The sequence below is a fragment of the Sus scrofa genome, chromosome 16 (assembly GCF_000003025.6).
Source record: "Sus scrofa isolate TJ Tabasco breed Duroc chromosome 16, Sscrofa11.1, whole genome shotgun sequence".
Lineage (NCBI taxonomy): Eukaryota > Metazoa > Chordata > Mammalia > Artiodactyla > Suidae > Sus > Sus scrofa.
The window spans coordinates 28,027,128-28,039,211 of NC_010458.4; the positions used below are offsets into that span (position 1 = coordinate 28,027,128).

A 12,084-nucleotide genomic window follows, 5' to 3' on the forward strand; every position below is an offset into this window, starting at 1 on the left:
GACACTGCTTGATCTGGTGTGGCTGTGGCACAGGCCTGCAACTGTAGCTCCGATTCAACCCCTAGCCTGGGAACCTCTATATCCCATGGGTGCGGCCCTAAAAAGACAAACAAACAAAAAAAAAATTGCAGTTATAGTTTAAGCAAGGAGTCGTGGTCAAAGTGAGTTCCCATTCTAATAAAGTTAGGACATGCCCCAAATGCAAATGTGACATTCTTAAGTCAGGCCCTCTATTTTTATATTCCTTTGTTTAATATAGAGAAAGAAAAGGGAGTTTTGTAACTTAGAAAACATTACACAAGACATATGCTTTATTTCCAGGGATTTCTAAAATCATATGCTTTTAAAAAAGACCTACCTTAATCAAATTTATCCCCACTATGTAATATTTACTATTAAACCAACCAAACTGATACAGTAATAGCTCTTGAAAGACAAAAACAGATTGTAAGAGTAACAAATTGTACAATATAATAGACTACAACCAACTGGTTAACAACAAAAACTATAAGAGCTTGATCCTTTATGACAATTTATAGAACTCTATTAACTTAATAAGAAAAATCTGCTTTGGATAAGGCATTGCTTCCTCCCTTTCAGAGAACAAGGCACACAATCACGAGCATTATAAAACACAAATGTGTGAGAAAATCTGAAGACAGCAGCTGGTACAAATGCTACAAAAAAAGCAGGTGCCTTTGGGCCACTGACTGTTACCTCAACATAATGTTAAACTATGGAAGTGTAAAAGTTAGAGCAACTCAATTTTCCTTCTCATAAAGGTTAATCATTTTTAACAGAAGATCAACCTGAAAGAACAGAAGAAAAAGCCAATATCCTAAAACTACCTTATTTTGGAAAAGTGTGTTGTCTTTCAATATCAGGCAAATTTTAAAAAAATTATTTAACTGGTATATTTTAGAATCATATATAAACAAATTGACAGCAATTAAAATAACTTTAATGTCACATTCAGGAGTCTACATTTGAAATGACATTATTGGTTAAGTCCTTTTTTGGGATAAATTCTATGGTTATAAGCCAAGTACAATTTTTTTTAATGTTAATTTAAAATATTTGGTTAATTTTAAGCAAATATTTTGTTATATTTAATTGTGTTTTCAAAACAGTTAAAATTCCCAACACATGAGATGTGGGGGCAAAGACAGTGGAAAAAAATAATACTTTAGCAAGATGTTACTATAACTATTATGATAATAATTCCCTGAAGTTATTTCTGAAACAATAACCTAGGTCTATAGTACTGTCTCTTAAGAATGTTATATGACACAAGTTCACTGAAGCAGATTCTGCCAGTAAGCACAACTCACTAAAGCACTTGGCAAATTAAACTTCAGTCAGGATCAAAATATGGAGTAAAGAAATCTTAGCATTCACTATACATCTTTTTCATAATCCCACTTTGCCTGTTTCATTGTTTCAGTATCTGAGGAAAATGTGGATTCCAATACAATGCTAAGTTTCCACAAATTAGTCATCCTAAAATTTGAGCTGTTTTTCATCAGGAAATAACCTACCTTAAAGGTATATTTGCCAATAACCAGATGCTAATCTAATAACATTAGTAAAGCCAGGTAAACAGAAGAAACAAACATTTATCATGGAGTAATTAAAACTCTATTTCACTAGACTGTTTAGAAGAGAGGAATACAACAAACAAATAATTAAAAAAAAAATTGTTCATGCCTCCTGAACAAGAGGTTTCAGGAACTACAATAATTAAATAAGAACCAGTAAGTTTTTTAAAGTTCACTTTAATGTTGGCTAGCCTTAATTACCATTGTTTCAACCACTGCTTCTCTAAGACTGTCACATGGTTATCTCAGACATCAATATGAATTCCGTGTTTTGAAGACATCACTTGTCTGGTCCCTGTGAAATACATAACGAATGAACAGATATGAGGTAAAGATGATGTAATTATTACATAAAGCCAGAATGGCAAAGGAGAAGTTTTTCCAAAAGGGCATATCCACAAGCCGTGGCGAATTCCATCTCGGACATGGTGTGAGGTCCAGGATATAAATAACATCCAGGGAAGAAAGCACCAGGAGTCTTTGAGCTTGAAAAGGTGCATAGTAAACTTCACAGTCAGAACCACAATGGGTATCACAGTAGAACAGTGAAGGAAGGGTCTTCGTGGAAGAGTCAGAGCAGCCTGCAGGGGAAAAGCATTAACTAGTATCATTTTCTTCTTGGCAAACAAAATTTTATAGATGCTTCCTAATATTTTCCTGCAGACTACTGGAAATGCAAAGGAAATATTTTCTATGCCACATGTAAATAAACTTTGCACTAAAAATGAAATCAAGATCCCAAGAATATGTGATTAATTAAAAAAATTTTCCTATTTGCTTAGAAAAGACACAATACAATTTATATCCTAAGTGTATGGTAGTGCAAACTTGGACTTTTAAAGAATTGTCTAGGACTTCTAGGGAGTTCCCGTCATGGCACAGTGGAAACGAATCCGACTAGGAACCATGATGTTGCGGGTTCGATCCCTGGCCTTGCTCAGTGAGTTAAGAATTCAGTGTTGCTGTGGCTCTGGTGTAGGCTGGTGGCTACAGCTCCGATTAGACCCTCTAGCCTGGGAACCTCCACATGCCACGTGTTTGGCCTAAAAAAAAGAACTAAAAGACAAAATAATAATAATAATGATAATAAAGAATTGTCTGGGACTTCTAAGAGCATTAAAAGTCTCAGGGAGTTCCCATTGTGACTCAGTGGAAGCAAATCTGACTAGCATCCATGAGGACACAGGTTTGATCCCTGGCCCCTCTCAGTGGGTTAAGGATCCGGCATTGCCATGAGCTGTGGTGTAGGTCGCAGCTGCAGCTTGGATCTAGCGTGGCTGTGGTGTAGGCTTGCAGCTCCAGCTCCTATTCGACCCCTAGCCTGGGAATCTCCATATGCCGTGGGTATGGCCCTAAAATGACAAAATAATAATAATAATAATAAAGTCTCACAACTGAATAAAGTATTCTTCAATTAAACTTTTAAAAACTGAAGTGTAGTTGATTTATAATGTTAATTTCAGGTGTACAACAGTGATTCACCATATTATAATCCATTTAAAGTTATTATAAAATACTGGTTATATTCCCTGTGTTGTACATTACATCCTTACGTCTATTTTATAGCTAGTAGTTTGTACATCTTAATCCCCTCCCCCTGTCTGGCCCCTCCCCTACTCCATTTCTCAATTAAGGAAGGCATAGAGGGGCATATTTTTGTTGTGACCATTAGTCTCTAATACTTTCAGAATTTATTTACATTTAGAAAATATTATTTTATTTTATTTTTATTATTATTATTTTTTGTCTTTTTGCCATTTCTTGGGCCACTCCCGCGGCATATGGAGGTTCCCAGGCTAGGGGTCTAATCGGAGCTGTAGCCCCCAGACTATGCCAAGCCACAGCAACGCGGGATCCGAGCCATCTCTGCGACCTACACCACAGCTCACGGCAACGCCACATCGTTAACCCACTGAGCAAGGGCAGGGATCAAACCCGCAACCTCATGGTTCCTAGTCGGATTCGTTAACCACTGCGCCACGACGGGAACTCCCCAGAAAATATTATTTTAAACAAATATGTGAGAGCTGAGTTAAACTTCAGCAAAGTTTTTAAATCATTATAAAAATGTAATCAGTATCTAAACAAATGCAAATTTCAGCCTTAACCCCTGAATGCTCCACGAGTAAGGTTTCATTCTCATACATTCTAAAGGCTAATTTCCAGCTAGATAATTTCTAATAAAAAAGCTGAGGATGGAGAAGACTGCCTAAATTTGAATCTCCCCACACATCTTCAAAGACACTGCAGAACAAGGCCAAAGAAAGCTATACCAAACTCCCCCGGCGCATAGCTAGAAGTCAGAGACTGCCCAAACTTAAACTCCCAAGTATTAAATAGCAAATCAGTGAGCGCTCTCTCACACTCGCCCCTCAAGCCAGCAAAAACTGTATTGAAGAAAGATGAGGGAGAAATCTAAGACTGATATAAAGTTACCACTAAAAAGACAAAGTTCAATCCAAATGTGAAAATACTAAATAGGGGTCCTGGTAGATCAGAGCACTGATTACACAGAAAGGACTTAAAAGTGGGTATGATTCAAGGCTGTGAAAGGCATTAGTTCTAGGGGAGAAGATGGTACAAAGGAAGGGAGAGTTAGCATTTGGAGATTGGATGGTACAAGGGGAAAGTAGTAGTAAAGGTGGAAATGGAGGTTCCTATTAAAAAAAAATGGACACAACTTTCCCACTACATTAAAAAAAAAGTCATCCATTAAAGAGACTGTACCTTGCCATACTGTCACATCAGAACACCCTTAACCTGAGAATCTTGTAAACCTCCTTAAAACAGTGTTCTTTAATTCCCACCTGTCCACTAAATACAAGAGTTTATTCTACATTCCTATTTCCTCTCCCTTCTCCACATTTTCAGTTGTTTTATTTCTCCTTTGTCAGAATATATAACATTTCTGTATTATGCCATTTTTGTCTCCACTTTTGTTTTTAAGTTCTACACCTACACTCTATCGTGCTTCTCCGTAGCGGGGTGGGGTGGGGAAGGGCACGGTAATCTCTGCTTGGGGAGAGTAACAGCCTCGTGTACTGATGATGAGCAGTTATGCTCTGGATGTGTGCAGAGATACTGACTTTTCACACTTTTATTTGTGAAGTCTATAGTTACAGATGCTAAGAAATGAGGAATTTCTGTTGCTTGGCTATTTTCTAAAATATCCATGCAGATTTTTCATTCATAGTTAAGTAATGAGAGAAGAAAAGAATATTATCATAAAATTATAGAAGTAAAAACATTCTTAAGTATAATATATCACTTACATGTAGAATCTAAAAAGTACAACAAACTATTATGTGGAACAAAGAAGCAGACTCACACATACAGAGAAGAAATTAGTGGTTATCAGTGGGCGGAGAGGGAAGGGGGAGGGGCAAAATGGAGGTGGGAGAGTAAGAGGTACAAACACTTAGGTATAAAACAAGTCACAAGGACATACTGTACAACACAGGGAACATAGTCAATGTTTTCTAATAACCATAAATGGAATATAACCTTTGAAAATTTGTGACTAATGATGCTGTACACTTTTAACTCATACAATATTGTACAGCAACTATACTTCAGTAAAATTAAAAGTATCAAAAGTACTTACTCAGTTTTGATATTTATTCCTCCTGATCACATACAAGCTGATAGTAAATATGAACAAATTTTAATTTAATATCTCATTCAAAAATAGGGATCAGTACATGCACTATGCCATGCTTATGTGAGAGCATCTCACTTAATCCTAAAACAGTTTTATAAATTAGGGAATGTTTTACAGAGAAGGAAACTGGGACTCAGGCTAAGTAACTTCCCCTTGGTATGCAGTTATTAAATGGGAGAGCTGAGATCAGGTCTGTCTGACTATGGCTCATATTCTTAACACTACTGCTTCTCAATAAATCAAAGAATAAATACAGTACCCAGCCTAAATGATTTTAAGAATTACAGTAGGAATTCTTAAATTCTAGAGAATGTGTTTATAAATCACACCTGTTTTTTGTTTTTAATTGAAGTATAGTTGATTTACGATGTGTTTCAGCTATCCAGCAAAATGTTTCAGTTATACATACATATGTTTATTTGTTTTCAGATTATTTTTCATTATATGTTATTACAAGATTTTAATGTGGTTCCTGTGCCATACAGTGTGCACTTGTTTATCTTTTTTATATATAGTAGTGTTCCTCTGTTAATCCTACACTCCTAATTTATCCCTCCCTCCCGCACCTTTCCCCTTTGGTGACCTTAACTTTATTTTCTGTCTGTGAGTCTATTTTATTTTGTAAATAAGTTCATTTGTATCATATTTGAAGATTCCACATATATAAGTGAAATCATATGATATTTGCCTTCCTCTGATTTATTTTACTTAGTATGATAATCTCTAGGTCTATTCATGTTGCTGCAAGTGGTATTATTTCATTTCATCCTTTACTCATCCTGTGGCTAATATTTCATTGAATATATATACCACATCCTTTTTATCCATTGAAATGTTGATGGAAATTTAGGATGCTTCCATGACTTGGCTATTGTAAATAGTACTGCTATGATTATTGGGGTGCATGTATCTTTTGAAATTAGTTTTCATCTTTTCTGGATATATGCCCAGGAGTGGAATTGCTGGATCACATGGTCATTCTACTGTTAGTTTTTTAAGGAACCTCTATCTTATTTTCCATAGTGGCTACACCAATTTACATTCTCACCAACAATGTTATGAGGGTTCCCTTTCCTCCATATCCTAGCCAACATGTTATTTATGATCTCTTTGATGATATTCATTCTGACAGGTGTGAGATCATATCTCATTGTAGTTTTGATTTGCATTTCCTTGATGATAAGTAAGATTGCGCATCTTTTCATGTGCCTGTTGGCCATCTGCATTTGCTCTTTGGAAAAATGTCTATTCCTGTTTTCTGGCCTTTTAAAAATTGGGGTTTTTTTTTGATTTTGAACTGTAAGCACTGTATGTATATTTTGGAAATTAATCCCTTGTGGCTGCATAGTTTGCAAATATTTTCTCCTATTCTGCAGGATGTCTTTTCATTTTGTTTATGGTTTCCTCTGCTGTGCAAAAGCTTTTGTGTTTAATTAGGTCTCATTTGTTTATTTTTGCTTTTATTTCTTTATGAGATACATCCAAACAAATATTGATGAGATTTATGTTAAAGAGTGTTCTGCCTATTTTTCCACTAGGAATTTTATACTATCTGTTTTTACATTTAGATGTTTAATACATTTTGAGTTAGTTTGTTTGTTTATTTTTGCCTCACTTGCAGCATATGGAAATTCCCAGTCCAGGGACTGAATCAGAGCTGCTGCTGCTGCCTATGCCAAAGCTGCAGCAACACCAGATCCTTAACCCACTTCACCACAGCAGGAACTCCCTTGAGTTTATTTTTGCATATGGTGATAGAGAATGTTCTAATTTCATTTTTTTTACACATATATACCTGTCCAGTTTTCCCAGCACCAATTATTGAAGAGACTGTATTTTCTCCATCACATATTTTTCTGCCTTTGCTGTAGATTAATTGACCATAAATATGTAGGTTTATTTCTGGGTTCTCTACCCTGATCCATTTATCTGTATGCCTGTTTTTGTGCCAGTACCATACTGCTTTGATTACTGTAGCTTTGTAGTGTAGTCTGAAGTCAGCAAGATTCCTCCAGCTCTGTTCTTCCTCCTTAGGATTGCTTTGGCTATTTAGGGTCTTTTGTGTTCCATACAAATTTAAAATTATTTGTTCTAGTTTTGTGAAAAATGTCATTGGGATTTTGATAGAGATTATATTAATCTGTAGATTGATTTGGTAGTATCATCTTTTTTTTTTTTTTTTCCACTCCATGGCATATAGAGTCCCCAGCCAGGATCATATCTGAGTCAAAGTTTTGACCTAAGCTGCAGCTGTGGCAACACCAGATCCTTAACCTGCTGTGTCAGGCTGGGGATACTGAACCTGTGTCTCAGCACTCCTAAGAGGTGGCTGATCCCACTGTGCCACAGTGGGAACTCCATTAACAGTATTGATGCTTCTAATCCAAGAACAGAGTGAATTTTTCCATCTGTTTCTGTCATCTTCAGTTTCTTTCATCAGTGACTTACAGTTTTCTGAGTGTATGACTTATGCCTCATTAAGTTGGTTTATTCCTAAGTATTTTATGATTTTTTTTAATGGCCACACCCACAGCATATGTAAGTTCCTGGGCCAGGGTTTGAATCCAAGTTGCAGCTGTGATCTGCGCCATAGCTGTGGCATGCCAGATCCTTTAACCTACTGTGCCAGGCTGGGGATCGAACCAATTTCAACAGTGTAGGATTCTTAACCCACTGCACTACAGCAGAGAGTCTTATTTTATTCTTTTTGATGTGATAGTAACGTGACTGTTTCCTTAATTTCTCTAATATTTTGTTGTTAGTGTATAGAAGTGCAACAGATTTCTGTATATTAATTTTGTATCCTGCAACTTTACCAAATTCATTGATGAGCTCTAGTAGTTTTATGGTGGTGTCTTTAGGATTTACTGTGTATAGTATCGTGTCATCTACAAGCAATGCCAGTTTTTTTACTTTTCAGTTTAGATTCCTTTTATTTCCTTTCTTCTGATTGATGTGGCTAGGACTATGTTGAATTCCAGTGGGATGCAAGAGTAAGCATCCTTGTTTTCTTCCTGATCTTAGAGGGAATGCCTTAAAGCTTTGCAGCATTGAGTATGAGGTTAGCTGTGGGTTTATCATATATGGCTTTTATTATTTTAAGTATGTTCCCTCTATGCCCACTTTCTGGAGTTTTTTTTGTTTTGTTTTTTTTTTTTTTTTTTAATCATAAGTGGATGTTGGATGTTCCCAGGCTAGAGGTCAAATCAGAACTACAGCTGACAGCCTACACCACAGCCACAGCAACACGGGATCTGAGTTTCGTCTGCAGCCTACACTGCAGCTCACACCAACGCCAGATTCTTTAACCCACTGATTGAGCCAGGGATAGAACCTGCATCCTCATGATCCTAGTTGGATTCGTTTCTGCTACACCACAACGGGAACGCCTGGATGTTGAATTTTATCAAAAGCTTTTTCTGCATCTATTGAGATGATCATATAGTTTTTATTCTTCAATTTGTTAATGTGGTGTATCATACTGATTGATTTGTGGATATTGAAAAATCCTTGCTTCTCTAGGATAAGTCCCTCTTGATCATGGTGTATGATGCCTTTTTTTTAATGTATTGCTGGATTCGGTTTGCTAGTATTCCGTTGAGGATTTTTACATCTATATTCATAAGTGATGTTGGCCTGTAATTTTCTTTTTCTGTGGTATCTTTGTCTGATTTTAATATCAGAGTGAGGGCGGCCTCTAGAATGAGTTTGGAAATGTTCCTTCCTTTGCAATTTTTTGGAATAGCTTCAGAAGGATAGGTGTTAACTCTTCTCTAAATGTTTGGTAGAATTTGCCTGTGTAGCCATCTGATCTTCAACTTTTGTTTGTTGGAAGCTTTTTAAATCATAGATTCAATTTCTGTTAATTTGTCTGTCCATATTTTCTTTGTCTTCTTGGTTCAGTCTTGGAAGATTGTACCTGTGTAAGAATTTGTCCATTTCTTCTAGGTTGTCCATTTTATTGGCATATGTTGCTTGTAGTAGTCTCTTAAAGTTCTTTGTATTTCTGTGGTGTCAGTTCTAACTTTTTTCATTTTTGTCCCTTTTTTTTCTTGATAAATCTGGCTAAAGTTATTCCAGTTCTGTGTATCTTTTCAAAAACCAGCTTTTTATTTCATTGATCTTTTCTATTGTTGTTTTAGTCACTATTTCACTTTTTTTGCTCTGATCTTTGTGATTTTTTTTCCTCTTACTAACTTTGGGTTTTGCTTTTTCTTCTTTCTCTAACTTCTTTAGGTATAAAGTTAGGTTGTTTGAGATTTTGCTTGTTTCCTGAGGTAAGCTTGTATCACTATAAACCTCCCTCTTAGAACTGCTTTTGCTGTGTTACATAGGTTTTTGGATCATCATGTTTTTGTTTTCAATTGTGTCTAGGTTTTTGGTTTTTGTTTTTTTGTTTTTTTGAATTCCTATGATTTCTTCAGTGATCCATTGATTTTTTTTTTTTTTTTTTTTTTGAGTAGCATACTTTTTAACCTCCACATATTTGTGGTTTTTGCAGTTTTTTTCCTTAGAGTTGATCTCTAGTCTGACAGTGTTATGGTCAGAAAAGATGCTTCATATTTCAGTTTTCTAAAATTTACTGAGGCTTGTTTTGTGGCCTAGCATATCATCTATCCTGGAGAATGTTCCATGTGCACTTGAAAAGAATGCTTCTGGGTGGAATGCTCTCTATATATGAAGTCCATTTGGTCTAATGTGTTACTTAAGGTCTGTGTTTCCTTATTGATTTTCTGTCTGGATGATGTGTCTATTAATGTAAAGGGAGTGTAAAATTCCCCTACTATAAATTTCCTCTTATGTCTGTTAATATTGCCTTATATGTTGAGGTGCTCCTATGTTGGATGGCTATATATTTAGAATTGCTGTATCTTCTTCTTGGATTGATCCCTTGATCATTATGTAGTGTCCTTCTTTGAATATTATAAGTCATTATTTTAAAGTCTATTTTGTTTGATGGCTTTAGCTACTCTGGTTTTCTTTTGATTTCCATTTGTATGGAATACCTTTTCCATCCCCTTTCACTCTGTATATGTCTCTAGATCTGAAGTTGAGTTTCTTATTGGCAGCATATATACAGGTCTTGCTTTTTTTTTTTGTCTTTTGTGTTTTTTTAGGGCTGCACCCATGGCATATTGAGGTTCCCAGGCTAGGGGTAGAATCAGTGCTACAGCTGCCAGCATATGCCACAGCTACAGCAATGCCAGATCTGAGCCATGTCTGTGACCTACACCACAGATCATGGCAACACTGGATCCTTAACCCACTGAGCAAGGCCAAGGATCAAACCCGTGTCCTCATGGATACTAGTCTGGTTCATTAACCACTGAGCCATGATGGGAACTCCTACAGGTCTTGTTCTTATATTCATTGAGTCAGTGTATGTCTTTTGCTTAGAGCATTTAATCTGTTTACATTTAAAGTAATTACTGATGTGTATGTTCTCATTACCATTTTGTTAATTGTTTTGGATTTGTTTTTGTAGGTCTCCCCCCTTCTTTTGTTCTCTTGTGATTTGATGACTATCTTTAGTGTTATGTTTGGATTCCTTTTTCTTTTTTCTGTATATCTATTAAAGATTTTTGGTTTGTGGTTACCATGAGACTTTTGTATAGCAGTCTATATATATATATATATATGATTATTTTAAGGTGCTGATCTGTTAATTTAAAATGCACTTTTTGCAGTTCTCTTGTGGCACAGAGGATTAAGGATCCAGCATTGTCACTGCAGCAGCTGAGGTCACTGCTGTGGTGCATGTTTGATCCCTAGCCCAGGAACCTTCACATGCTGCAGATGCAGCCAAAAAAATTAAAAATTATTTACAAATGTGGAGTTTTAAAAATGCATTTTTTTTTTTACTCTCCTTACCTCATGATTACTGTTTTTTGTATATTTTACATCTAATTGTTTTGTGTATCCCTTAAATGCTTATTGTGGATACAGATTATTTTTACTACTTCTGTCTTTTAACTTCCCTACTTGCTTTGTATCTGTATATTTTCCTGCCTTTACTGTTTGTTTGCCTTTACCTGTAGGTTTTTTCATTTAGTAATTTTCTTGTTCCTACTTGTGGCCTTTTCTTTTTCATCTAGAGAAGTTCCTTTAACATTTGTTGTAAAGCTGGTTCAGTGGTGCTGAATTCTTGTTTAGCTTTTGCTTGTCTATCAAGGTTTTGATTTCTCCATCATATCTGAATAAGAGCATTGCTAGGTAGAGTATTCTTGGTGGTAGGTTTTTCCTTCATCACTTTAATATAATGTGCCACTCCCTTCTGGCCACAGGGCTTCTACTGAAAAATCAGCTGACAGCTTTATGGGAGCTCCCTTGTATGCTATTTGTTGCTTTTCCCTTGATGCTCTTAATATTCTCTACCTTTAATTTTTGTCACTTTGATTACAGTATGTCTTGCTGTGTTCCTCTTTTGAGTTAATCCTGTATAGATTCTCTGTCCTTCCTGGACTTGGGTGACTGATTGTGTTCCCAGGTTAAGGAAGTTTTCAGCTATTATCTCTTCAATTATTTTCTTAGGCCCTTTTACTCTCTCTCTTCCCCTTTTGGGATGCCTAAAATGTGAACATTAGTGCATTTGATGTTGTCCCAGGCGTCTCTTAAACTGTCCTCATTTTTTTCATTCTCTTCAGGAGGAGTAATTTTCACTACTCTTTCAGCTCACTGATCCATTCTTTTTTTTTTTTTTTTCATTTAGTGTACTATTGATCCCTTCTAATGTATTTTCATTTCAGTTATTATATATTTATTTATTTATTTATTTTTTGTCTTTTGTCTTTTGGTTGTTGTTGTTGTTGTTATTGCTATTTCTTG

The 12,084-nt window shown here is 35.8% G+C and overlaps 1 protein-coding gene across 13 annotated transcripts in view; it reads right to left on the reverse strand.

Moving 5' to 3' along the window:
- Positions 274-12,084, reverse strand: part of TMEM267 (transmembrane protein 267) — a 33,233-nt gene continuing 21,422 nt past the window's right edge. For all 13 annotated transcript variants that reach the window (XM_021077021.1, XM_021077023.1, XM_021077018.1 and 10 more), the window contains one exon: positions 274-2,179. In XM_021077021.1, the coding sequence (XP_020932680.1) occupies positions 1,844-2,179 (336 nt within the window). In that variant the 3' untranslated portion in view covers positions 274-1,843. The remainder of the gene's footprint in view (positions 2,180-12,084) is intronic.